Source organism: Mus musculus, chromosome 8, assembly GCF_000001635.26.
Source record: "Mus musculus strain C57BL/6J chromosome 8, GRCm38.p6 C57BL/6J".
NCBI classification, from domain to species: domain Eukaryota; kingdom Metazoa; phylum Chordata; class Mammalia; order Rodentia; family Muridae; genus Mus; species Mus musculus.
In genome coordinates this window covers 72471118-72497183 of record NC_000074.6, presented here as the reverse complement: position 1 = coordinate 72497183, position 26066 = coordinate 72471118, and the positions used below count along the sequence as shown (strand labels likewise).

At 50.5% G+C, this 26066-nt stretch overlaps 3 protein-coding genes across 6 annotated transcripts in view; all 3 read left to right on the top strand.

Moving 5' to 3' along the window:
* Med26 (mediator complex subunit 26) overlaps positions 1–2629 on the top strand; it is a 53756-nt gene extending 51127 nt beyond the window's left edge. Inside the window, exon 4 of one of the 2 annotated variants that reach the window (XM_006509739.4) lies at positions 78–2629. In XM_006509739.4, the coding sequence (XP_006509802.1) occupies positions 78–1697 (1620 nt within the window). In that variant the 3' untranslated portion in view covers positions 1698–2629. The remainder of the gene's footprint in view (positions 1–77) is intronic. The other variant, NM_027485.4, reaches the window with a different exon arrangement.
* Positions 2630–4569: 1940 nt separating this feature from the next.
* Slc35e1 (solute carrier family 35, member E1) lies at positions 4570–19189 on the top strand. 2 transcript variants are annotated; one of them, NM_177766.3, is made up of 6 exons: positions 4570–5018; positions 5272–5342; positions 7595–7732; positions 8938–9063; positions 12278–12523; positions 13191–19189. In NM_177766.3, the coding sequence occupies exons 1-6, from the start codon at positions 4598–4600 to the stop codon at positions 13416–13418; spliced, it is 1230 nt and encodes a 409-aa protein (NP_808434.2). In that variant the 5' UTR covers positions 4570–4597; the 3' UTR covers positions 13419–19189. The 2 variants fall into 2 exon arrangements, with proteins under 2 accessions (NP_808434.2, XP_006509747.2); XM_006509684.2 differs by lacking the exon at positions 7595–7732 and having other exon boundaries at positions 4575–5018.
* A 2761-nt stretch (positions 19190–21950) lies between these two features.
* Cherp (calcium homeostasis endoplasmic reticulum protein) overlaps positions 21951–26066 on the top strand; it is a 14751-nt gene continuing 10635 nt past the window's right edge. For both annotated transcript variants that reach the window (NM_138585.3, NM_001359024.1), the window contains exons 1-2: positions 21951–22126; positions 22399–22572. In NM_138585.3, coding sequence (NP_613051.3) covers positions 22102–22126; positions 22399–22572 — 199 coding nt within the window. In that variant the 5' untranslated portion in view covers positions 21951–22101. The remainder of the gene's footprint in view (positions 22127–22398; positions 22573–26066) is intronic.

Here is a 26066-nt window from a genome sequence, read left to right as displayed (position 1 = left end):
TGCTGCCACAGTGCTGGACATACCCAAACTATATCCAAGACGCTGGCCCCTTGTAAAAGTATGTCACTCTCTTGTAGGAGACACGACTAGGGAAGCTCATCAATGATGTCCGCAAGAAAACCAAGAATGAGGAGCTGGCCAAGCGGGCCAAGAGGCTGCTACGAAGCTGGCAGAAGCTCATCGAGCCTGTACACCAGAACGAAGTGGCACTACGGGCACTGGCAGGAGCTGCAGGCTCTGCCAATGGGGGTGCGCACAACTGCCGACCAGAGATGGGAGTGGCTGGTGCACCCAAGAGCATCCATGACCTGAAGAATCGCAACGACATCCAAAGGCTCCCTGGGCAACGGCTAGATAGGCTGGGCAGCCGTAAGCGCAGGGGGGACCAGCGTGACCTGGGCCACCCAGGGCCACCCCACAAAGTTTCCAAAGGCAGTCCTGACCCTCTGGTTCCCAATGCATCCCCTCTCCCCACCAATGGGATCAGCGGGAGCCCAGAGAGCTTACCCAGCCCCCTGGATGGCAGTGGGCACTTGGGCCCTGATGGCAGCCGCCTGGAGCCCAGTGATAATGAGAAGCACAGCACCAAGATTCCCGTGAACGCCGTGCGGCCGCGCCCCAGCTCTCCCGGCTTGGGCAAACCCCCAGTTCCCTGCCTGCAGACCAAGGCTGCACAGTTGCAGCAGTTGGACAGGGCAGATGAGTCCCCAGGCCCTCCCTATCCCAGGGGGTCCTCTCGCTGCTCCTTCAGCCCCCGGAACTCACGGCACGAAGGCTCCTTTTCACGGCATCGGAGCTCTTACATACCCAAGGGCCAGGTGTCCAGCCCTTCCCCATGGCCCCAGCCACCGGACAACACGCAGGTACCATCCCCACTCCCGCTGGCCCAGCCACCCACGCCCCCTGTGCGCCGTCAGGAGCTGCTGCCTAATGCTGAGAGCCCTGTGCACTGGCCAGAGCAGTCTGAGGGCCACCCACGGCTAACGGGGCCAGCCTGCAGGGCTGGATTTTCTCCAGATTCCTCCAAGGCGGACAGTGATGCTACCTCTTCGGGTGGCTCGGACAGCAAAAAGAAAAAGAGGTACCGACCTCGAGACTACACAGTGAACTTGGACGGGCAGGTGGCTGAGGCTGGTGTTAAACCTGTGCGGTTAAAAGAGCGGAAGCTCACCTTTGACCCCATGACAAGACAGATCAGGCCTCTGACCCAGAAAGAGCCGGTGCGGGCTGACAGCCCAGTACCCACAGAGCAGCTGCCTAGGACAGAGCTGGAGCAGCAGGAGGTCAAGGCCAGCCTCCAGAGCCCTTTTGAGCAGACGAACTGGAAGGAGCTATCACGAAATGAGATCATACAGTCCTACCTGAGCCGCCAGAGCAGCTTGCTATCCTCCTCAGGCGCACAGACCCCAGGTGCGCACCACTTTATGGCTGAATACCTGAAGCAGGAGGAGAGCAGTCGGCAAGGGGCCCGGCAGCCCCATGTGCTGCTACCACTGCCCACACCCACTGACCTACCAGGGCTCACACGTGAGGTCACGCAGGATGATCTGGACAGAATCCAGGCCCAGCAATGGCCAGGGGTTAACGGGTGTGAAGACACACAGGGTAATTGGTATGACTGGACACAGTGTATATCGCTCGACCCTCATGGTGACGATGGGCGCTTGAACATTCTGCCTTATGTCTGCTTGGACTGAGCACCTGACCTGGCCATCATGTGCATTCCCACCTCGCAAGGGTTAGGCTGGCCAGCTGAGAAGGCGAGCATGAGGCTCGCTCTCCACCATCCTTTTGTGAAATGCTGCTACCAGTTTACTAACGATTGCAAAGGAAGGGCCGCTCGGGGGAGGGGCAGATAGATGGCTGAAATCTATAGTAAGCCAGCTATAAAGCGTTAGTCCCCCATCCCAGAAGAGGTGCAGAACCACTCTAAGCACCGAAGGCAGGGACCTCAGTAGCAGGCAGGCACAGGAACCCTGTGGAAGAGGTTACCTTAACAGCAACAGACACATCTCTTCTTTGCATCTCTTGCTCTTTGGCCCTGGTGTCTCTGAGGCACAGGCTACTCTCGAGCCAGTGGTTTTTTTTGTCGCCCTCGTGTTGTGCGCTGGAAGCTTCTCTGCTGTGGTGAACCCTGGTGTTGTGTGGGTGGGCCAGCCTCACCCACACTGCACAGTCGTCTGCCCATTTGTATATGGTTTCAGTTCAGTCCCAGTTCTTAAAAGAAATGCTGCAGAAACTTGAGTTTTCTCATTTATTTCATTCTCTTTTTTCCCCTACCACCAGCCAAATGACTTTTCCTTCCCTTCTTTCCTTTTCTGCACAACTCTAGAAAAATGCCATCTTTCTAGAGTCTTTAACCCACAAAGTTCCCGAGGGTGCTACTGGTGTGAGTTGCCCTGGTGGGCTAGGGAAGAGCCGTCTGTTGGCTGGAAACACTCATAACCATTCCTTTAGATTCGTTTGCCTTATGGTCATAAACGCGATTTGCAAAAACAAGGAGCCTTAGTGAATGTACAGTACCTAGACTTCTGTGTTCGCGCAGAAGGGAGCAACTTTGCTATTTGGTCCAGTAAGTGGACAACTTGTGATATAAATGTGGAAATAAAAAAAATATTTGCACAAACCAGTTTTGGAATCATTTCTCATTTGCACATGTATAGCTAAATCTGGCCTTTCCTACAGGGGTAAGTGCCTGGAGCCCACATCCATACCTACTATGCCAGCCTTGGTGACATCCCTTTAGCTTTATTTTGTAGCGGCAGGCAGGGCCTCTCTATCTGCTTTTCATTGATTCATGGTCAACAACATCCCCTTGGTCACCCACCTAGAGGAGCCTCTTAGTGACATGGTGTACACCTTCCCTGCCCATCAGGGAGATTGCATGGCCCAGATGTACATAACTATTTTCTGGCCCTAGCCCTGGGCTAGCAGCTGCAGGCAGACCCAAGGCTGCCTCCATACCTGACAGGTGTCCACTAAGATGTCACCTTCGTTATATAGTAATGATCTACCCCCTCTCTCCCACATACACAATTAAGCCAAGATTAGGTGTCTAGTATTTTTTTTTCACTCATCCATATCTTCTTAATTTCAAAGATAACAGTTATTCATAAAACAGCAGCTTCATGGTTTAAGTCTTAGAACATACCTCCTGGTCTGGTTGGTACCAAAGCCAACCCAGAACCCGTTTCAGAGCCAGTAGGAATTTCTGAGGTTTGTTGCAGAATGGCCCCACTCCCCATTACAGGGCCATTTGAGGAGGTGAAACCACAGCTGGGTTGCCCTGAGTACATGTACCTGTTGTGAAATGAAAAAGCTTCCAGAGTTGCCAGGGCCAAATCCAATATGAAATAAAAGCAACCAAAACACATCAGTGGGGCCATCTGACACTGCTCTGTCCAAAGATCCTAATTCCTCTTGTATTTAGTTTGTGACAAAGGCCTTAGGGTACAAAGCCCAGCGTCCTATCACCATATTCTTAAACTCCTGCTTTGGGAGGGACCAGGCCATTTTCTACTCAGATCCACAAGGACTGCCACATGTGTGATGAGTATCCAGCAAACCCCAGGGTACAACACAGTCTACCTTGAAGAACGGGTGAGTAGCTACGCATGGTGCTCAGGAGGCGGAGGCAGGCAAATCTCTGAGTTCGAAGCTAGCCTAATCTACAAATCGAGTCCATGACAGCCAGGAATCTGTTACACAGAGAAAAGCAAACCAAAACATAGGTGAGGTAGAAAGACACCCTGGCATTCAAGGAGACGCTGTAAAGGAGAATATTGAGGTTGGCGAGATGGCTCAGCAAATAAACGCTTGCTGCCAGAGTTAGTTTCTTTTCCTGGATGCACATGGTAGAAAAGAGACAAAAGACTCAACTCGTCTGACCTCAATATGTGTATACACACGCTCGTGCCCGCCTCCATAAATGAACACATTTTAAGGAGCGCGAACAACTATTCTCCCTCACTTAAAAGCACACGATCTTGGGAATCGAGTTTTGTAAGTCTAGTCCTGCCTTCGTGGTTTTGCCCAGCATCGTACCGGTCAGCTGAGCTCTTAAGACACTGTCGCAGGAGACACTTAACCCTGGATTTCTCTCGGTTGGTCTGTGAGGGGAAATTGACACCTACCGCACAGCTTCCGAGGACCCGGCGTAGTCCAGAGGATTTACCGCAATCGGTTTCTTTTCTTCTAAAAGATCTAAGCCCTGTCTACGCCCCAGGCACGCGGCTTCCACAGCCTCAAGTGGGCGGGCCCGCGTCGCCCGGCACCTCCCACGGAGTCCTGCCAGTCACCGGAGAGAACGTAACGCGCTTAACCCACCCGCGGGCCCTACGGCCCGCCTTCCGGGCTTAGCCCCGCCCCCTCCCGGAAAGCGTTTAAGTGAGGGTAGGGCCCTCGCCGACGACGTGTACGGGCGCGTCGGCGGACGCGCGACGATGACGTATGGGGCGGTGGCCAATGGCGAGCGGCGATGACGCAAGGGCCAGGGGCCAATGGTGAGCGGCGTCTGCCGGCGCGCCCTCCAGGGCTGTCCCGCCCCCTGCCCGCGTCCGGCGGTCGTCCGGCGGGAAGGGGCGGCCGCTCGGGCAGGATGGCGGCGGCGGCAACCGCGGGTCCCGGCGCGGGCGCAGGGGTCCCGGGCGCGGGTGGCGGCGGCGGGGCGCGCGAGGGTGCGCGGGTGGCGGTGCTGTGTCTACTATGGTACGCGCTGAGCGCGGGCGGTAACGTGGTCAACAAGGTGATTTTGAGCGCCTTCCCGTTCCCGGTCACCGTGTCGCTGTGCCACATCCTAGCGCTGTGCGCGGGGCTGCCGCCGCTGCTGCGCGCCTGGCGCGTGCCGCCCGCGCCACCCGTGTCGGGCCCCGGACCCGGCCCGCATCCGGCGTCCGGCCCGCTGCTGCCGCCGCGCTTCTATCCGCGTTACGTACTGCCGCTTGCCTTTGGCAAGTACTTCGCGTCGGTGTCGGCGCACGTCAGCATCTGGAAGGTGCCGGTCTCCTACGCGCACACCGGTAAGTGCTGAGGCGGGCTTTGCGCGCTGTCTGGGGCTTCGAAGTGTGGGTACGAGTGCGCGGGCCGTCTGACTGAGACGCCGCCAAGGTGCGTCGGATTCTCACGTTGGAAAAGGTCTGAGGAGTTTACCGAGCGCCTAGCAGAATTGACTCCAGCTATTGGGATCGAGAGGAAGCCTTACAGAAGGAAGGTTCAGGGTCGGGTGTGCAGGTTGCCAGGACTGCCCACTGAGTGCCTTTTCCTCTCTTGCAGTCAAGGCCACCATGCCCATCTGGGTGGTCCTCCTGTCCCGGATCATCATGAAGGAGAAACAGAGCACCAAGGTAACTCTGGCAGAAGCCCTGGGCTAGGCGGGATTCCCAGTAGCTGACCAGGTTGATGACGTGGTTGGACCGTGGCATCCTCCTGCTTCCTGTCAAATAAGGAAGTCAAGGTGTCAGCCTTGTCCTGTGGCTAGCACCTAGCATCCCGCACTCACCTTTCAGACAGCAGATGTGTGTGTGAATGGGGCGATATCACCACATAATCTCTTGCTTGTTGTCCCTGAGCGCCACATCCCTCTGGCGTCCACTGTTCTTTTCTGTTATGATTCCGACTCTGGGATTGGTGGTAGGTGATGTCTTTGGTTCCATTTTAGCAAGTCACCAACAAATTAAGTTGGGACAAGTTTTCCTTCTCTTATTTTATTTTCTAATGTTTATTTATGTGTGTGTGTTGTGCATTGCCACGTGTATGGAAGTCAGAGGACAGTTTTCACCTTGTGGATACCTGGGATCAGATTCAAGTTGTCAGGCCTGGTCCTGACGAACTTACAAACTATCATGTCCTAGTTTTTCTGTCACTAGACAGAATGGTTGGTAGGGGTTGTCTGGATCTGATGTGAGTAGGCCAAAGGAGTTTGACCGTGGCAGAATCTAGCCAGTTTGTAGAAACTAAAACTTTACAAAGCCTGGCATGGTGCCATGGGTCTGTCTTCCCAGCACTTGAGAGGCAGAGGCAGGAGAATAAGGAGTTCTAGACACACACCTTTAACACAGCACTCTGGAGGCAGAGGCAGGAGGATTTCTGAGTTGGAGGTCAGCCTGGTCTACATGGTAAGTTCCAGGACTCTGTAGAGAGACCCTGTCTCAAAATTAATTAATTAATTAATTAATTAATTGGAAGAAAGAAGGGGCAAAAGAAAATATGGTTGTAGCTCAGTGTGGAGCCCTTGCTAAGAACCCAAAGGCCTGGGGTTCAACCCCCATTTTGAACCAAGGAACCTTGGGTTGTGATTATCTGGACATGGATCATATATAGCACCCAGAGCTCAGAGCTGCCCAGGGAAGGTGCCAAGCCAGGTGTTTTCTGGCCTGGGACTAAAGAACAAGCTCACTGTGTCGTGTGCAGTAGGGATGCCACTGTTCGGCTGGAAACCATCGAACCTTGTACAAGTGCTCACTTTCCTGTGCCCTATAATTGATGCACATGGATCAATGCAGAAACTGGACCACCTCTGGCTGAGTTTTGTTCTCAGACCCAACTTTATCCTGGTGAGCCTTGTCGGCACTCTGCAGTCCCTGCCAGGATGATACCAGGTAGGACTAGCCTCCTGGGGGGTCAGAGTTGCTGGGGAGGCACCCAGGTGTGTCACCTGATAGCACACCTTGTGTTTATCAGTTTTCCTGGTCACTGGGGATATTGTACCTAGCTCAGGGCCTCACAAGTGCAGGATCTGGAGATCAGCCCTCTTGGGCGACTTGCCCTGCAAAGCAGATGGGTCAGTCTGGGAATCCTTGTTCTCAGGGGAAGATGTAGGACAAAGAAAGCGGGCTATGGCCAGGAGTGCAGGGCCAGGAATTCAAGTCCCAGTGGCCACTGCCCTTTTGCTCCTGAATGCTGCTTTGTTTGTTTCTATATTTATTGTTTTATGGGTATGTGACTACACACGGAGGTCAGAGGACAACTTGCAAAGTTGGTTCTCTCTTTCCACCAAAGAGTCCTGGAGATTAAACTCAGTCAATCTTTGAGGACTTTCCAGCTGCTGAGTCAACTAACTGGTCTTCCGATTGGGTTTTTGATACAAAATGTCACTGTGTAGCCCAGGCTGACCTAAGACTGGAAATCCTCTTGGATTTTTGCCTTGTTAGGTTTCGTTTGTTTGGTGTTTGTTTGTTTGTTTGTTTGATACAGGATTTGAAATAACTCAGGCTAGCATCAGCCTTTTTTCCATTTATTTATCTATTTTCCTGTGAACGTGTCTATCTGCCTGTCTGTCTGTCTGTGTCTTTGTGTGTGGTGGTTAGAGGATAGCTCTCTTACCATGTGGGTCCTGGGCATCAAGCTCTGGTTGTTAGACTTAGTGGTAAGTGCCTTTATCTTTCAGCCATCTCACCAGTCCCAGACCTGAAACTCTTAGTAATCTTCCTGCCTCGGCTTTCCGAGTGCTAGAATGCTGGGCATGAAGCACCATGTGAGGCGCAGGCAGCATTTTCCAGGGTAGAGGGTGCGGTCCCCCAGGTGGGGCCCTGAGCTTTCCTGCGGTTCTGAATGGTGGGTAGCCCCAGCCCACCTGAGCCCCTCTGACCTCCTGCAGGTATACCTGTCACTGGTCCCCATCATCAGCGGAGTCCTGCTAGCCACTGTCACAGAGCTGTCCTTCGACGTGTGGGGGCTGGTCAGCGCCCTGGCAGCCACGCTATGCTTCTCCCTTCAGAACATCTTCTCCAAAAAGGTGTGTTGGCCCTGTCCCTGGTGCAAGTCGCCCCAGGGCGGTGGCTTCAAGCAGACTGGCCAGAGCAGCCCTTCCTATGCTTACTGTCTGCCTGAGTCACTATCCCTTGTTTTATTTTGAAAACTAACCCTAAACCTAACCTACCCTGCTATCTCTTGTTCCTTTTCTTTAATAAGTTTTCTTGCTACATTTTATTTATATTCGTGCTCTGTGTGCAAGGGCACTTGCCTCACGGTGGTGGTCAGAGGGCAACTTAAAGGAATAATGTGGGACCTTAACTGAGGTCATCATGCTTGGTGGAAAGTCTTTACAGGCCTTTACCCACTGACCCATCTCACTGACCCCTCCATATTATTTTCCACTAAACCTGGAACCCAACCTGTTCATTTCCCATGAGCCCCTTGCCTGCTGTCCCCACCACCAAGTGCTTACATTACAAATATGATGCCATGGCCAGCTTCTTTGTGGGTCCTTGTACCTCCTTTCCCTTTCCAGGGTCTTGCGTGTGCTGAACCTGCTCACAAACCGAGTTGTGCTCATTGACCCTGTCTTGTCTGGCCATGCGCATTGGCTGTTGCTGTGTGGTGTCACCTCACTGCAGAACTCTCGGTCATGACTAAGGCTCAGCACTACCTTCAGCACTGTGGGTTCACTTGTTGACAATACAGGAAATATTTCCTATATTTCTTATGAACATGCTGTTGACTGGGGCATCGCCTTGCAGTAGGCCTGAAGTCCATGGTTTGGGAGTAGTAGGATCTGTTTCTGGCATTGCCTGATAGTGCTCAGGCAGGCTAAGCCAATCTAGATTGCATTCACAGGGATTTCAGCCCCTTCCTGTCACGAGCTTATTTGGGATGATGACAAGTTTACTCTGAGTGCCAGACCAGCCTGGGCTACAGAGCAAGACCCTATTCCAAAAACAAATGGAAAAAAAAAAAAAGAGTGGGGTTGGGGTTTCAGAGTACCTGGATTACTATACCCTCCCCAGCATGTTACTGGGTTGGTCCTGGTTTTTCTCTGTCACCTTCTCATCCATAGGACAGAGCGCTTTGTCTAGGCATGGCTATGTGTTCCTTTATAAGCAAGTCAGCTGGTCTGAGGGCCTGAGCTCGGATGTCGGAATCCAGTCTTAGGTTGGGAACTGGAAACGCAGACCTTAATGCTGGAGTGTCAACAGCTCTAACAAGGCACTCTCCCCTCAGGTGTTGAGGGACTCCAGGATCCACCACCTGCGGCTGCTCAACATCCTGGGCTGCCACGCCGTGTTCTTCATGATCCCCACGTGGGTTCTGGTGGACCTCTCCACCTTCCTGGTCAGCAGTGACCTGGTGAGTTGGGACTGCTGAGACATTGGTGTGCTTTTGCCAGCTTCTGCAGCATGTACTGGGTTGGAAGCTGTAGCCCTCTTGTCCATCCTGAGGCATTCTTTGGCCATCCGTGCCAGTCTATTTTCTGTTCCTGTAACAAGGTACCAGAGACATAAGTCCTGACCTGAGTTGTAAGAAAGTGAAAATCTTTAGCTCTCAGTTCTGGAAAACAAAAGTCCAGCGTGGAGTGGGTTCTTCCTAGGGTTCCTGCCACATCCTGTCATACTACATGACCGTGACAGGAGCATATGTGGGAGGGAGAAGTTGGTCTCTGAATATCAGCCTGAGAGCCAGTGCTCCTGCTGTCCTGTGTCAGTCAGCTTTCGGGCACTATGATTTTTGTTATAGTGCCTAAGGTTATTGCTTTGGGGAGAGGAAATGTTTATCTTGGTTCAGGGTTTCTGTCTTTATGTGCTTGGTCCTGATGCTTTGGGTCTGTGGTGGGAGTACATAGGTGACAATGTCACTAAAGACTGGTGGAGCAGCTGTCTAGAATAGAGCTTCAGCATTTAGTCTCCTTAATTCAACAATCTGAATCCAAGTGGGCTAAAACCCTAAATCCTGTGAGTAGGAACTCAAGTTCTGGGAAGAAGAGGCTGGCCCACTGCAGTCTTATATACAAGCACTTTACTCTTCAGTACATATGCACACGTGCATATTCATGTGTACACACTCATAAGAACACACACACACACACACACACACACAGGCTTGCATATGTGCATGTTCTTGCTAGTGTAGCACTGGTCAGTCTGGATGTAACTGTCCTCCAGGACTTATGTGTGGATCCCCCCTCTAAAAGTTGTTGGTGGTAGGACCTGGTGGAGGTACAACTTAGGAGGAAGTAAGGAATTGGGACATGTCCTTGGAGGGGACCTCTCTCTTCCTGTTTTACCCTGCCTCTGCTTCCTGTTGATGAAATCACCTCTGCTAAAAGAGCTTTTTGCCAAATCCAAGAAGTTTGGGCCATATGGTCCTGAACTGCATCTCTAGAACTGTGATTTGGGACTACCTATGATAGGACAGCACTTGCCCTGACCCCACAAGGTCCAGGCTTCACTCAGCACCACACTCAGAAGACAAGATGAGGGTCAGGAATTCAGTCATTTTTGGCTACACGGTAAGTTTGAAGACAGCCTAGTCTACATGAGACCTTGTTTCCAAAGAGAGCTGACTGTTACAGTCACAGGACATGCCTGGCAAAGTGGCACCATGCTGGGAATGGTGAGAGGATGCATGGGAGACACAGGAACCCTGAGAGGAAACCCTGAAAGTACACAGGGGATTTGAAGGAACTTGGGAATCCTGGGAATGGCTGGGCAGGAGGGTGTTGGTAGAAAGCTAAAGTCTTTTTTTGCCAGGGCGGGGCTCTCAGGAGCAGAGCAGCATCCCAGGTGACCCCAGCCAGCCTCTGTCTAGTACCTTGGATATTTCCAGCAACTTGGATATGACAATTCCTACCCCTTAGAAAGCACTGGGTTGTTTTGTTACAGGAACAGAAAGTGTGCCCATTTTCTGCTCTGTGCAGTTTTCTTTCCCTTACCTTTGGGGTGTGTGTGTGTGTATTTGCGCACGTGTGTACCAGCAGTATGCAGGTGGAAAACAGAATCCAGCTTCCTGCATCTCCCTCAATAGCTCCCCCTTGTCTTTTTGAAGTAGGATCTCACTAACTGCCTAGGATGGCTGCCTGGCCCTCTTTAAGATCTGCCAATTTCTGTCACCCAAGCTTCCTGCCTCTGCATACATGCAGCTACACCCACATTTTTTTCACATGGGTGCTGAGGCTTTACTGATCAGCTCCACCTTTGGTGCTTTTAAGACAGGATCTATGTCCTGTAATAGGTAGCCTAGGGTGTCTTCAGACTCCTGATCCCTCTGCCTCCACCTCCTGAGTACTAGAATACAATGTGTCCTCCATGCCGGGATTGGAAGCCAATATGATTTGGTAGACTCTATGGTTCATCCTTTTCAGACTTCCTCCAAGATCCTTCCCTTGGTGGCCAGCTGATATGCCTGTTAACCACCATGTCTAACAAAGAGCCAGCTGGGACTTGTGGTTTCCACAGGATGACTGAGGACTGGCAGCAGTCCAGGAAGTTGGGTGTGAGTTGAGATCTGAGGAAGCTGATGCCCAGGGCCTCCTAGTGTCCGAGCTGGGCCTTTGTGTTCTCCTGATGTCTTGAGGATAGGTGTGCTCTGGGGCTGTGTTTCACTCTCTAGAAGCCCTGCCCACCACTGATACCTCTCGAAGAAAGTGGCAGTAGTTGATAATGTCACCCATATCCTTGGCTTTGTCTGGTTTGATGTTTTCACTTCTGTTTTGTGTGGGGTTTGGAGCTGAAACCCTTGGCTTCATGCATGCTCAGAATGCTCCGCCTCCAAGCTGTGGAGATGGCTCAGTGGGGAAAGTGCTTGTTGTGCAGTTGTGAGGACAGAGTTTAGACACTAGGAGGCAGGGGTGGGATCCCCGCAACACACTGTGCCTTGCTCCTGCCAGACAAACTTTTTTTTTTTTTTTTTTTTTTTTTTTTTGGTTTTTCTAGACAGGGTTTCTCTGTGTAGCCCTGGCTGTACTGGAACTCACTCTGTAGACCAGGCTGGCCTCGAACACAGAAATCCACCTGCCTCTGCCTCCCGAGTGCTGGGATTAAAGGCCTGCACCACCACGCCCAGCTCACACAAACATTTTTGATTGCCTTTTTAAGAAAAAGTATTACATATATGTTTGGGTATTCTACCTGCATGTAACATGTGTGCCTGGGTACCCTCAAAAGTCAAGAGAGGCCATTGGGCCCGCTGAGACTGGTTTTCCAGGTGATTATGATCTCCCATGTGGGTTCTCTGGGAGAGCAGCCAGTGGTCTTGCCTGCTGAACTGTCTGCAACCCTTGGGTGGCTGGTTGTGCATCTCTGACTCGGGAGATAGTACTCAGCCACCGCATCATGCAGTGGGGCAGTTAGGAGGGTTAGAGGTCATGTGTATAAAGCATAAACTGCTGAAATGGCTCTGAGGGTAAAAATGCCTGTTGCCAAACCTGCCGCCCACCAGTTTGAGGCCAAACAGGACTGCATGAAACTCTGTTTCAAAAAAAGTAACCACCTGCTGCCCATGGTAATAATCTGCCCGAGTATAGATGTGCCCCTCACCCACTGATGCCCCCTGTCCATCTTCACAGGCCTATGTGTCTCAGTGGCCCTGGACGCTGCTGCTCTTGGCAGTCAGTGGCTTCTGCAACTTTGCACAGAATGTTATTGCCTTCAGCATTCTCAACCTCATCAGCCCACTTAGCTACTCAGTGGCCAACGCCACCAAGAGGATCATGGTCATCACTGTTTCCCTCATTATGCTGCGCAACCCAGTGACCAGCACCAATGTGTTGGGCATGATGACCGCCATTCTGGGTGTCTTCCTGTACAACAAGGTGAGCATTGGGTGCTACTGTCCCCTAGCAGGCACACCCTTGGGACAAGGAGCCAAGGGAAAGAGAGGGGAGGGATTTCTAGCTGTAGGTCCCAAGGGTGCCTTACAGGGTGTGTGGGTTGTACGTGCTAGACAGAAGAGTGTGGCAGTAGGCGTCTAAGCACAGGCCTTCTAGAACTCACTATCCTCCTGCCTCTACACCCTGATCTCTAGGGCAATCGGTGCAGAGGCCAGAAGCCTTCTTTGTGTCTTACTTGTTTTAGAACAGTCTTGTGTAGCCCAGAGTGGCCTTCAGCTTCTGACCCCCTGCTCCACCTCCCTTGGAGTAGAATGACAGGTGTCTGTATCTGTATCTGTATCCTGGTTTATGTAGTGCTGGAGATGGAGCCTCGAGCATATATCTTGTAGACAAGCATTCTACTACAGAAGCATCCCTAGTCCTTGGTTTTAGGGTGACCTTTTTTATGCTGATGTTCTTCCCTCCCCTCCCCTCCCGGTGACTTCTCTTCGTTTTTTTTTAAGTCTCATGTAGCCTGGGTTGGCTTCAAACTTACCATGTAGCTAGCCTTATACACCTGCCCTTCCTGACTCTGCCTCCATAGAGCTAGGATGACATGCCCCCCCATACCCAAAGTTCCCTTGTGCTTTTCATTGCTCTCTTCACACAGACCAAGTATGATGCGAATCAGCAGGCCCGGCGCCATCTTCTTCCCATCTCCACGTCAGACCTGAGCAGCAGAGAGCACTTGCGGAGCCCAGTGGAAAAGCCCCACAATGGTGCATTGTTCCCCCAGCAGGGTGACTTCCAGTACCGCAATATCCTCCTCACAGACCACTTCCAATACAGCCGCCAGGGCCACCCAAACTCCTATGCTCTCAGCCGACATGATGTATAGGCCAGGCCAGGCCTTCTGCACCCCCTTCTTGAGCTCAGAAGCTTCAGAATATTCTGGCAGCCTGACTGAGCACATGACACTTGGTGGGCCATCAGGGGAGCTCTGGGTCCTGGCCCCTGGCCCCTGATGGGCTGCAGGATGTGATCATAGCATGGACACCCACAAACTCGGGGCAGAAAAGAACCACAGAGAGACCCTGGTTTACGCCTCCACTAAGAGGCCACTCTGCATTTGTGTACAGGGTTGTCCCTGGCATATTACAGAGGTCTGATCTGAACTTCTGGTGAGAGTAGGGACATGCTCTACAGAACTGGCACCTCCTGGCTGCAATCCTGGAAGCCAACAGGAGATGGCATCTGGGATATCATGGAGAGGACAGCTGGGATACAGCCCAGAAGGATGGAGGGCTGACATGGGTGGCATTACCTGATCCCACCAATGATACAGAGCCCTAGAATACCCCAAGGCAGTTGGCCACTTGCAGCTAGTGCTGCCCAAGGGCAGACTTATAGTGACCATCAGCCCATCAGCTGTGACCTTCCTCTGCCTTGTGGGTGCCAAAGCAGGGCCTGGGGGGCCCTTGGACTCTAGAGGAGCAGCTTGTCTGCTCCCCACTCTCCTGATGGCACAGAAGGCCAAGGAGTGGTGATGACAGTTTCCTCAGAACCTAAGTTTCTCTGGGGAACATCTTGTCGGCCATGGGATGGAAACCATCTTGTCTCATTTCAAAATATGGGATGTTTGTTGCTGGAGCCAGTCCCTCCCAGGTCAGTGGTAGCAGGCAATGCCGAAGGGTACTGAAGTTGCAGCCACAGAGGTAGAAGGAGGTATTCATACCCGAGTACAGTGTTGCTTGTCAGTGAGGAGACCGCATGTGTATCAGGGTTTTAACTGTGCTCTGGCAAATGGGACACCAGGCAGGTCTTGGTTTTTTAGTTAAGAATCACTTTGAGGCTGGGTAGAGTGCCTGTCTAGCATTCGTGCAGCCTTAGATTCTGTCCACAGAATGCCACGCAGTGGTACAGGCCTGCCTGCCTTCCTAGCACTCTTAAAGCAGATTCAGGAGGATCTAGAGGACAAGGTTCTCTACAAAGTAAGTTCCAGACCAGCCTGGGCTTCAATGAGAAGCTGCCTCAGGAAAATGATCAGTTTAGGGACCTGCCATAGTGGCATATATCGAGGGGCTGAGGCAGGAAGATGGCCATGGGTTTAAAGTCAGTCTGGGTTACATAATGAGACTCTCTCTGAAAAAGTTGAGGGGCTGGTGGCCCATACCTATGGTCTTAGGTACTCTTGAAGCAGAAGCAAGAGACTTCCCCAAGCCTGTGAGCTCAATGCCATTGTGGCAATTGACAGCAGGTAAATGATAGGAAGGGGTATCAATGGGTCTCAGGGTTTTTTGGTTTTGAGAGAGGGTCTTATAATATAGACCAGGCTGACCTTGAACTCATGGGATATATCTGTCTCTGCCTCCTGAGTGCTTGGATTCTTTAAAACCATGGGCACCACATCCAGATGGAGTCATCCCACTAAGCCTCCCAGGCTGACCTTAGCATTTGTGCCTCCTCTGTTGCTAAGAACTGAGCTCACAGGTACATCATGGCACCCCAGTCCTTAACTCCTGATTTGTTGGGTCCCTCTGCTTTTGATTACTTGGGGTTTTATATTGAAGGTTAGGGTTTTTTGTTTGTTTTGTTTTTCGAGACAGGGTTTCTCTGTGTAGCTAGCCCTGGCTGTCCTGGAACTCACTCTGTAGACCAGGCTGGCCTCGAACTCAGAAATCCGCCTGCCTCTGCCTCCCGAGCACTGGGATTAAAGGCGTGCGCCACCACTGCCCGGTTTATCATATTAGTCTCCTGCTTGCCTGAGACTTGGCACCCCCGGCCTCAGGACAGTCCCGTCTGCCTTGCCTAGTCCTAGCTGGTTTGCAGAAGAAGTCCCTTGGTAAGGCCGTCTGTTGGGTTCTCCTCACTGGGGAAGGCTGGCCTGAGACACCTGTCACTGCAGAGGTCTCTATGGGTGACCCTGACTCAGCTCTGGACTCAGAATGAATTATGTCTTTTAAGATTACCAAGATGTTCCTATAATTTGTGTATTAATGCATTTTTCCTTTTTCAGGGAGCAAAATGGCCCGTCTCACTTTTCTTAACGGTTTATAAATTAATAAATGGGATATTTAGTTCTGTTCATAGGCTCACAGCAAGTATGAACACTGGAATGGATGAGACAATCAGGGTAGACCAGATTCTCGGATCAAAAGACAAACAGCTGGGGCTGCCGCTCTGGCTACAGTGCTTACCTGCATGCATGAAGTCCTGGCCACCCTCAGCACTGCATACACGAATGTTACTCCATTACTCAGGAGGCTGAGGCAGTTAGGATCAGGAGTTCAGTGTAACATAGTGAATTGGAAGCCAGCCTGGGCTATATGAGAGCAACAACAAAACAGACTTGATCCACAGTTTACATCTGTCCATTCAAAGTCACATTAGCCCTACTCCTGTGTCTTACATCCCACTACATTCACCTCTCCCTCTCCAGGACTGACCCGATCCACCTCTGTTGGGGTTTATTTGAGAATTTATGTTGCTGTTCCCACGTACCCTTTGAAATTGCTTAGCCAAAACGCTGATCCTGACCTACCCAGCTCCTTCATTTTACAGAAGAAGAAAATGAGGCTTAGTGGATGTCTTCTCACTATTAGTGCACTTGGAGCTTTTATTTATTTCTTTGAGATAGTATCTGCCTATTTAGACCAGGCTGACCACAGAATAGAAGGCACTCCTCCAGCCTTAGCCTCCGTGCCTGGAGGAGCTGCCATACCCAGCACCTTAATTTATGTCATTTATTCTAGGGAAACCCAAAACTTTCTTGACAGAGTAGAGGAGCCAGATGAACTAAGGCAGCAAAATACATGGAACTTGATTTCTCTGTATGTTGGGAGGACTCCAAGCAGTGAGCTCTTCATGGCTAGACCCCAGCCCCAAAACCTTGGGTCTGAAACAGGAAACCTGTCATGCTCTTGCTTTCCATTGTCATCTTGAGGCTCCTGTGTCATAGACTGTACTATGGGAGTAGCTGTGCTCCTGGTTGGCATTTACCAAAAATAAATGGTGGTCTCCAGGGGTTGGAGTTTGGTTCTGGTTTGTCAGGGAGGGTCTTGCTCTGTGCTCCCATCAGGACAACCCACAAAAATCCAGGGCTGGGAAGATGGCTTGGTCAGCCTTTGACTGGCAGATATGGAAATCAAGAGTTGGGATCTCTACAACCCCCAAAAGCTGGGCAGATCCAGCTCCACCTGCCATCCTAGTGGGAGAGTCAGGTAAAGGTTCCAGGATCATGGGCAAGAGCTTACTATTGGCCAGGTTCATCCTGAAACCATGCCTTATGTATAAGGTGGAGGGCCAGCAAGATAGCTAAGTAGGTAAAGGCAATTACTGCTGAGCCTCAAAATGTGAGTTCAATTTCTAGAACCCACATGGTAGGAGAGAACCAACTCCTGTAAGTTGTCCTCTGACCTCCACATTTGTGTTGTGGCATGCACACACCCACACAAAAAATTTTAAGTGTGCTAGGCACAGCCTTGCACACCTTTGGTCCCAGCACTCAGAAGGCAGAAGCAAGTGGATCTCAGAGTTTGAGGATATATATATAGAGAGAGAGAGTGAGAGAAGCACCTACACACAAACAAGCACAAGTGTCTACACACACAAATCACATGTGTATGCAAGGCAAAAAGATTGTTTTTGTCTTTTTTTTTCATGCCTGGGTGTCTAACGAACTTTGAGTGTATTTGCATGCGAGTGTGTGCTTTCATGTGTGTATACATGTGCATAAGTGTATGTTTGTGTATAAATTTACTGTTGCTGTGGCTCCTATAGCACCTCTATGGCTTCAGCTACCTTATGCTGCACCAGGATTCTGTTCCTGCAAGAGTCCAGGTCCAGCTACACTCCTAAAGGCCAGTCAGAGCACCCATTTCTATAGCTAACCTCTGCAGCCCAGACTGACCTCTATTGATCCTCCGCCTCAGGCTGAGGTGCAAATTTCCTCCTGTATACTTGGAGGCTGGGCCAGTGAGCCCCATGGCTCCTCCTCCTCCTCCCTCCCCAGCTCTGGCATGAATATGCTTCACTACCCCTGGCTTTTTATGTCTTCATGCCTTTGTAGCAAGCACTTGACCTCTATAAGTAGCTGGGCAACAACAGGCACCTGTACATGGATGTGGAGGCAAGAGGCTAGCCTCATGTCCTTGTGTGCCAATAGGTCTGCCATCTTACTTTTTGAAGCAGGGTCACTCACTGAACCTGGAGCCCCAGTCATCCTCCACTCTCATCTCCCACAGCACAGATATGACAGTCCTATCCAGTTCTGGCTTGGGGGGGGGGGGGTAGAATCCAACTCTTAGCCACTCAGCCCAGCCTAACAACCCTTTTCATTTTTTTTAAGGTTTATTTATGTATGCCAGTACATTGTAGCTGTACAGATGGTTGTGAGCCTTCATGTGGTTGTTGGGAATTGAACTTTAGGACCTCTGCTCGTTCTGGTCAACCCTGCTTGCTCAATCTCTGCTTGCTCTGGTCCAAAGATTTATTTTATTATACATAAGTACACCATACCTGACTTCAGATGTAGCAGAAGAGGGCATCAGATCTCATTACACTCGGTTGTGAGCCAATGTGGTTGCTGGGATTTGAACCCGGGACCTTTGGGAGAGCAGTGAGTGCTCTTACCCACTGAGCCATCTTGCCAGCCCCAGCCCTTTTCTTTCTTTCTTTCTTTCTTTCTTTTTTTTCTTTCTTTTGTTCTTTTCACTCACTTTGTAGACCAGGCTGGCCTCAAACTCAGAAATCCGCCTGCCTCTGCCTCCGGAGTGCTAGGATTAAAGGCGTGCCACCACGCCTGGCTGCCCTTTTCATTTTTAACCATTTATTTATTGTATGGGACGCGGGGAAGGTTACACATCCTATGGTGCATGTAGAGGTCAGAAGGCTACTTATAAAAGCGAGTTCTCCCACTAAGTCCCAGGTCACCACGCTTAGTAGCAAGTACCTTTACCCACTAGGCAATCTTGCTGTGTTAAGACAGGCCTCAAGGAGCTCAGGCTAGCTTTGAATTCACTGTGTATCTTCTGTCTCTGATACTGGTGTTGGCCACTGAACTGGAGCCATGCCCTTCAGTTCTAGGAGTTATGTGGCTGGCTGTCAAAACAGCAGGAGACCCTGGACCTCACACATGGTAGGGAAGCACTTCCAGCCCTGTATTTCTGGCTGCTTAGGTTTCCTCTGTATTTTGGAGGATTCTGTGAGCAGTCAGGGAAGCTACCACAGTGAAGGGACCAAATGCAAAGCTTTGGTCTCAGCCTCAGTGTATGATTCATTCAGACTCCCAAAGGGGCTCAGTAGGTAGGCAAGAGCCAGCTGAGGAACACTGCCAAGGGGCTTGAGGGGCACCTTACCTAGGCAGGATCTAGTTGCCCAGCCTTATTAGGGAGGTGGCAAGAGATGGGGCCAGGTGTGGGAGGGGGTGTACCTTTAACCCCAGTGCTGGGGAGGCAGAGGCAAGCAGGAGCACCTCCCTCAACAAATAAAACAGAAGAAACTTCTAAGAATAGTCACCCTCTGAATGTTCTACTGGCCCTCTCATTTTGTTTTGGTCTTTTTGAGACATGGTTTCTCTGTGTAATAGCCCTGGCTGTTCTAGCTTTGTAGACCAGGCTGGCCTTGCCTGCCCTGCCTTAGTGCAAGAATTAAAAGTGCGTGCCACCACCACCTGGCTCTCCTATTGCTTTTTAATTTTGTGTTTTGACTCATGTTATTAAGTTACCAGATGCCCTGGAATTGGAACTGCATTTGTAGGCTACGAATGTAGGTGCTTGGAATCAAACTAGGGTCTTCTAGAATAGCCAGTGTTCTTAACAGTTGAGCCATCTCCCCAGAACCCCTCTCTCACTTCCATTGCTTTAAACCAGGATACTTGGGTGTCCCTACTGAGGGACTGAGAGGTGCCGTTGGAATTCGTCAAAAGACCCTCACTCACAAAGACCACAGAGACTGCCATCGCTGCAAACCGCATGAGGATTTTTATTGATCCAACATGTTGGGGACCCCCGCCCCCTTCTCAGCACGTAGGCCAGTGGAGAGACCCAGAACAAAGAACACACTTTTTATACCTTTGTAAGGGGCAGATTTAGGCAACAGGGTAGCTGGCTTATTCTAATTGGTGTAACAACCTTTTCAGGCATTGGTTGGTTTGCATAGTGACTAAGTAACCCTTTGGCCTAGCCCCTCACTCTGCCTGCCCTTGTTTTTCAGCAAAGCAACAGTATGTTTTGAACTTATGGGTTAGCTATTAACGTCACAAGTATTAACTCACAGCCATTAACATCAGGGGAAATTTCAGCAAGGTCAGGGTGGTGTGTGGTCTTTCTCAGAATTCAGTGTGGGGTGGGGTAGGGGAATTTCTTTGAGAACTGCTAATGTTGTTTTGGCAGCTGCAGGCTTAGTCATTTTGACCACTAAAACTATATAATTTGGAAGTCCCTTCAGAGGAGAAGGGGCTAGGTGGTCTTGAACTTATTTTGGATTCTACAGTGCTCAGTGTCCCACACTGTCAAGGAGAGAAAGGCTGAGTAAGCTGGAACAGGACAGAACTATGGAGAGCTTGGGTCTGCTGAAGGGACCTGGGTGGAGGTATAGGAGAGGATTAGTTTTATCAGTAAGTTAGTTTGGCCCAGAACCCTGGTCAAAGCACAGTGCTCAGTAGATACAGGCTTGAGCTAGAGTTGTAACCCAGGAAAGCATGGTCTATTAGCTGAGGCAGCCTGGGTACTAACAGAATTTACAGCCTGGGCTCTGTCAGGAAAGAAGGCAACTATGTTCTGAAAGGAGATCCCATTCCATCAGCAAGAACCTTCTGAGCCGGGCGTGGTGGTGCACGCCTTTAATCCCAGCACTTGGGAGGCAGAGGCAGGCGGATTTCTGAGTTCCAGGCCAGCCTGGTCTACAGAGTGATATTTAGGACAGCCAGGGCTATACAGAGAAACCCTGTCTCGAAAAAAAAGAAAGGAAGGAAGGAAGGAAGGAAGGAAGGAAGGAAGGAAGGAAGGAAGGAAGAAAGAAAGAAAGAAAGAAAGAAAGAAAAAAGAATCTTCTGGAACTATCTCAGGTGAGCATGAGGGAGACAGTCCGGGCAGATACAGACTTCTATTTACTGTGAGCCACACAGAGTCCCTACAAGGTCACAATAGTCTTTGGGGATTGCAGGCCTGTGCTGCTGTTGTCTGGTTTTTACACTGAATTCTTGGACCTGAACTCAGGTGGTCCTGCTCCCATGACAAGCACATCACCATTGAGCTATCTCTGCAGCTCCAAGAGTAGGACATTATAAAGGGGCTTCACAGCAGGCAAGACAGGAGTTACAGGAAGGGCATAGGGATCAGGATACCTGCTAGGCTCAACTTCCTCCTTCCTCCTCATATAATCGTGGTGTGGTGCTTCCAGCAGTAAGAATATCCAATTAGGAAAAGTCGGAGACCCTGGCATAACAGGCTCAAAGGATCACTAAGGGCTTAGTGGCCAGCACAAACTCAGAAAGTAAATCATGCCAGTGCTGTAGATCCTGTGCCTGCTTCCAGCTTCTTTAGGCCCTGAAGTCACGTACACAAACCCACCTGACACATAATTAAACCTTTGTTTTCGAGACAGGGTTTCTCTGTATAGTCCTGGCTATCCTGAAACTCTTTGTAGACCAAATTGGTTTTGAACTTGAGATCTGTCTGCCACTGCCTCCCAAGTGTTGAGACTAAAGGCGTGCGCTACCATGCCCGGCAAAATATAAATCTTTTTTTCTTTCTAAAGGTCGATGGTATATCTCAGTGATTGCCTAACATGCAGCCAGTCCTGTCTTCCATCCCCAGTATCCTGTAACCCTGGTGTGGTGGTGGCACACGCCTGTCATCTCAGTACTTAAGAGCTAAGAGGAGGATCGGGAGTGCAAGATTATCTAAGGCTGTGTGGGGAGTTAGAGATCAGCTTGGGCTCTATGAGACCTAATATTCAAAAACCAGGAGTAAGTAATAATATAAATAAACAGAAGGGATGGGGTGTTGACGCAGCTTCCGCTTCTCCTTCCATAGAACGTCTATAGTCGCTTCAGAAGAGATGTCTTTGCTCCACGTCGGTCTGATGTGATGTTGTGGAGCCCCAATGCTCAAAATTCTTACCCAGAAGGAGCATATCGGAACAGGAGCCGAGTGAGGTGTGATTCGCCAAAACCATCACCTGCCGATCCCGCCTTCTGGATGGCGTAAAAGGATGTGAAAGACGCAGAGGCCTGGGAGTGCACGCGTTCGCAAGAACGCAGCAGAAACCCAGAGTACCGCCGGCGCAGCTTCTCACGCTCCAGCGCGTCGGGGAACAGCGGCCGGGCCGCCGCATGCGCAAAGAGGCTCACGCGCATGCGTCTCACTAGGCCATCCTTCTCTGGAGTCCTCACGCAGTCCCTTCCCGCCCTCCTCCGGTCTTCACTTCCGGTGTTTCCCAGCGACAGCCGTAAATGGCGCGCGAAGCGGCCCGCGAGGCCGTCGTAAACGTCGCCCTTCGCGCCACTTCCGGCCGGCTTCTGTGGCCGGTGCTGGTAAGCGATCGTGAGGCGGCGGAGGACGTTGCCAGTGGCTGCAGCCATGGAGATGCCGATGCCGCCAGATGGTGAGGCCGGTCCCTGAGCTGAGGTCGTTGGGTTCTTCTCGTGTGCCCCCGCCGGCCAGCCGTGCCTCCTCGCGTTGCCGGGCCAGTGACGGAGCGCGCTGCGGCCTCGCCGCTCCTCCCTCGGCCTCTCCGTGGTTCCCCGCATTCCTGGCGCGCGCTTGGCCCTAGTCAGGACCCGTACACCACCGCCTTGCAGTGGCCCGCCCCAGAGGACCCCGGCCTGGTCCCCGGGTCAGGCTGCCCCCACTGACGCCTTTTCCTCTGTTTTGCAGATCAGGAGCTTCGAAATGTCATCGATAAGCTCGCTCAGTTTGTGGCTCGCAACGGACCCGAGTTCGAGAAAATGACGATGGAGAAGCAGAAGGACAACCCTAAGTTCTCGTTTCTGTTTGGAGGCGAGTTCTACAGTTACTACAAGTGCAAGCTGGCACTGGAGCAGCAACAGCGTGAGTTCCCCTCAGGCCCTCAGCCGCCTCGGGGTTCAATGCGGGCCCCGCCGCAGCCAATTTCTTTAGAGTTGCAAGTTTCCTCTGCAGAGCAGAGCAGCCGTTCTTCTGTCCTACCCGGAGCCCTGTACCAAGATAGACTGCTGGATCTGTGTGTCATAAGGAGAGACTATCATATATTCTCTATCCAGGCTTTTGGGTCGGGAGTGGTCCCTGGGTGGTCTTTGCAGAGGCAATTGCGGATCTGCAGGAAGGTGGGAACTGTGCAAACTGTGCAGCCTTTCTGCAGGCTGAGACCATAGCTTTCTGCATTTCAGGTGCATAGATCAAAAAGCTTTCCCTTTAGTTTTTGCAACGTTTTTCTTTTCCTTTTTTTTTTTTTTTTTTTTTTGCTTTCGAGATAGGGTTTCTCTGTGTAGTCCTGACTGTTCTAGAGCTAGTTTTGTAAACTAGATTTAAACATCAAGAAAAATATGATTAAAAATAATAGAAATAATAAAAAGTTTAGAGCCAGGGATGATGGGACCACCGCTTTAATCTCAACACTTAGAAGGCAAAGGCAGGTCGATCTCTGTGAGTTTGTGGCCAACTGATTGTACAAGTTCCAGTACAGGCAAGACTACATAGACTGCCTAAAAAAAAAAAAAAAAAAAAACAAAAGAAAAAGGAAAATGAGTGAAGAAGCACAGCTGGTCTTTAAGGGCCTCACACCATATCCCAGGTTGGCCTGGCAGTATGTTATCCAGCCTAGCTTCCAGTTCAAAGCAGCCTTCCTGCATCAGCTTTTCAGCATACCCAAGCTTTGAATAGTAACAGCAGATTTTATGGTTTCTGAGAGCAGAACTCACATCTGTCATATCTAGGGTAGCTCTCTAGTCTCTGAATAAACTGTGGAAATAAGTGTCTGGACTTGCAAAGCCAATGAGTAGTCAGAGTGATAGTGGCTGAGCTACAGTCCTCTTTGATGCCAAACATACTTGGTTATACTCCAGCAATGTATTGTAGGTGGTTGATAGAAAGCTTGTAGGGCAGGCAGACTTGAGCCCATGGAGCACAGGGACTTGAAGAAGGTATGTATTCAGAGAGGAGACATCACACATGTGAACTGAGGGGTTTTTCATATGCCAAGGAGGGGTAGGACTAGAGTCTATTGATCATAAGGTTTTGGTTCCTATTCAGTTGTGGTAGAGGTTGACATCACCATCAGAGTGTCTGTGTCCTCATGCGTGTTTAGAGAGGTCATTCCTTAGCCCCAGAGCACCAAGTTCATAGCCATCCTAAAGCTGATGGCGGTTGAAACAGATTCCAGCAGTGTGTTCTAGTGGACAGACTGGAATTAGGAAAGGTGGTGATCATGAACATGGAAGTGGGAGAGGTCGAAGGTAGAGCCATTGAGGATGGGTAAGGGATGGTAAGTGAAAGGAGTTTAGACCGTGCCTTATTATATATCCCTATACAGGAAGCCTGTGCCCACCCCTGTACAGTCACTTGTTTAGGCTTTCAACTTAAAACCATACCTGGGGGTGGGTGGGTATGGGGGACTTTTGGTATAGCATTGGAAATGTAAATGAGCTAAATACCTAATAAAAAATGAAAAAAAAAAACATACCTGGAAATGGAGAATACATGTAAGCTTTGGCACATTAGGGATTGGGAGACAAGAGGACATTCTGCCAGCCATAGCACAGTAGAATGAATATATTGGACATGACAGGGACAAGGCAGGCTGAGGGTGGTGGGTGGTGGAAGTCAAGAGAGATTGGGTTTAGACACAAGGGAGATACGCAGTAGAGAGGACCTGCTTTGCTGAGGAGCTATGAGCATTGCTTAGAAGTAACAAGGCTCAGAAAGGGCTTCAGGTCAACTAAACCCAGGACTGTTCTAGAATGACATTTTGTAAGAATTGTGGTAAAGCACTAGTCAGCTGGGTGTGGTGGTACATACCTTTAATCCCTGCACTCGGGGGACAGAGGCAGGTGAATCTCTTGAGTTAAGGCTAGCTTGGTCTACAGAGAGTTTTTTTCCCTTTTTTGTTTGTTTGGTTGGTTGGTTTTCTTCTTCTTTTTTTTTTTTTTTAAAGATTTATTTATTATTATATGTAAGTACACCGTAGCTGTCTTCAGACACTCCAGAAGAGGGAGTCAGATCTTGTTACAGATGGTTGTGAGCCACCATGTGGTTGCTGGGATTTGAACTCTGAACCTTCGGAAGAGCAGTCGGGTGCTCTTACCCACTGAGCCATCTCACCAGCCCCGGTTGGTTGGTTTTTGAGACAGGGTTTCTCTGTGTAGCCCTGCCTATCCTGGAACTCACTTAATAGACCAGGCTGGGCGAGACCTCAGAAATCTACCTGCCTCTGCTTCCTAAGTGCTGGAATTAAAGGCATGCACCACCACTGCCCAGCTACAGAGAGTTTCTAAGACAGTCTACACAAAGAAAACTTTTCTAGTTTAAAAAAAAAAAAAATTCTACTCCTATCATGGTCTTGTTTTTGTAAAGTACAATAAAAATGTGAGCTGTAGGGTGTTGCTTGTTCCATAGCAATTGACACTCAAGGCTGCTCACAAGCCACTCTGACTGCTGTGGTAGAGGCCTGTTCTGGTGTAGAACACAGTTTCCTATTAGGTGTGATACACGCAAAGGCAGATCGATAGCAGTGATGTGGAAGAGTGCATGTAGTTGGCATGCTGTTGACTAGTGTGAGGGTATGTATACCGCTCATCTGAGTGGCTTGCTATACTCGACTGGGAGGCAGTGCAGGGACTTTGAGAGGCCTAAGTCTGTGAAAGCCCAATGGCCCATGGTGACACCTCCAAAGTGGAGCTTCCAAAAGGAATATGGGATCTGGAGCTTATGAACCAGTATGAACCAGGCAGACATGTAGGGTGCCATTAAAGCCTAGGTGACACTGTCTTTCTTTGCTTTTATCCAAAGTCATTTGTTTTGATGAGTCTTAGGCTCCTAAGAGTGTGGCTATGTTCAGTTGAGGCAGGCAGGGCCTAAAAGTAGAGAGTAAGGAGGCCATATTGTTAAAGTCGTACCTGTGAGTAGGGGCCTTCCTCTCCAGAGACCTTATCTGGGTACATGCCAGCCTCATATACAGTCATACCAGGGTGTTGCTGGTGATTCAAGCTAGTCCAAAGGCTGCAGATTGGGACGGTCACCACAAGCCACAAGAGGTGGGGCTGGTCTTGGGGGCACTCCAGCCCTATGTGTACTGGCCAGACCTCCAGAATGCTGGCTGTCTTGAGTGAAGGGGAGATTAGGATCCAGTGGCTTGGGACAGACACACCTTGGGAGAGGTGCCACATCTCCAGCCCTGGTCATAGCTTGCAGTGCATAGTAGCTTGGTCAGGCCTGCATGAGAAGGGAAGATGGAAGGGTCAGCCTGTCTTGGGACAGTGAGATCAAGCACAACAGGGAAGCTTGGGCAGGATGGCCGTGTGCGGTGGACAGTGGATCCATCAGGTCCTCTCTCTGGAGGGCAACCTGAT

Coding starts and splice junctions, on each gene's coding strand:
- Slc35e1 (NM_177766.3), top strand. CDS start 4,598: ATGGCGGCGGCGGCAACCGCGGGTCCCGGCGCGGGCGCAGGGGTCCCG. Junction 5,343..7,594: donor AGGAGAAACAGAGCACCAAG/GTAACTCTGGCA, acceptor GACCTCCTGCAG/GTATACCTGTCACTGGTCCC. Junction 9,064..12,277: donor TCCTGGTCAGCAGTGACCTG/GTGAGTTGGGAC, acceptor CCATCTTCACAG/GCCTATGTGTCTCAGTGGCC.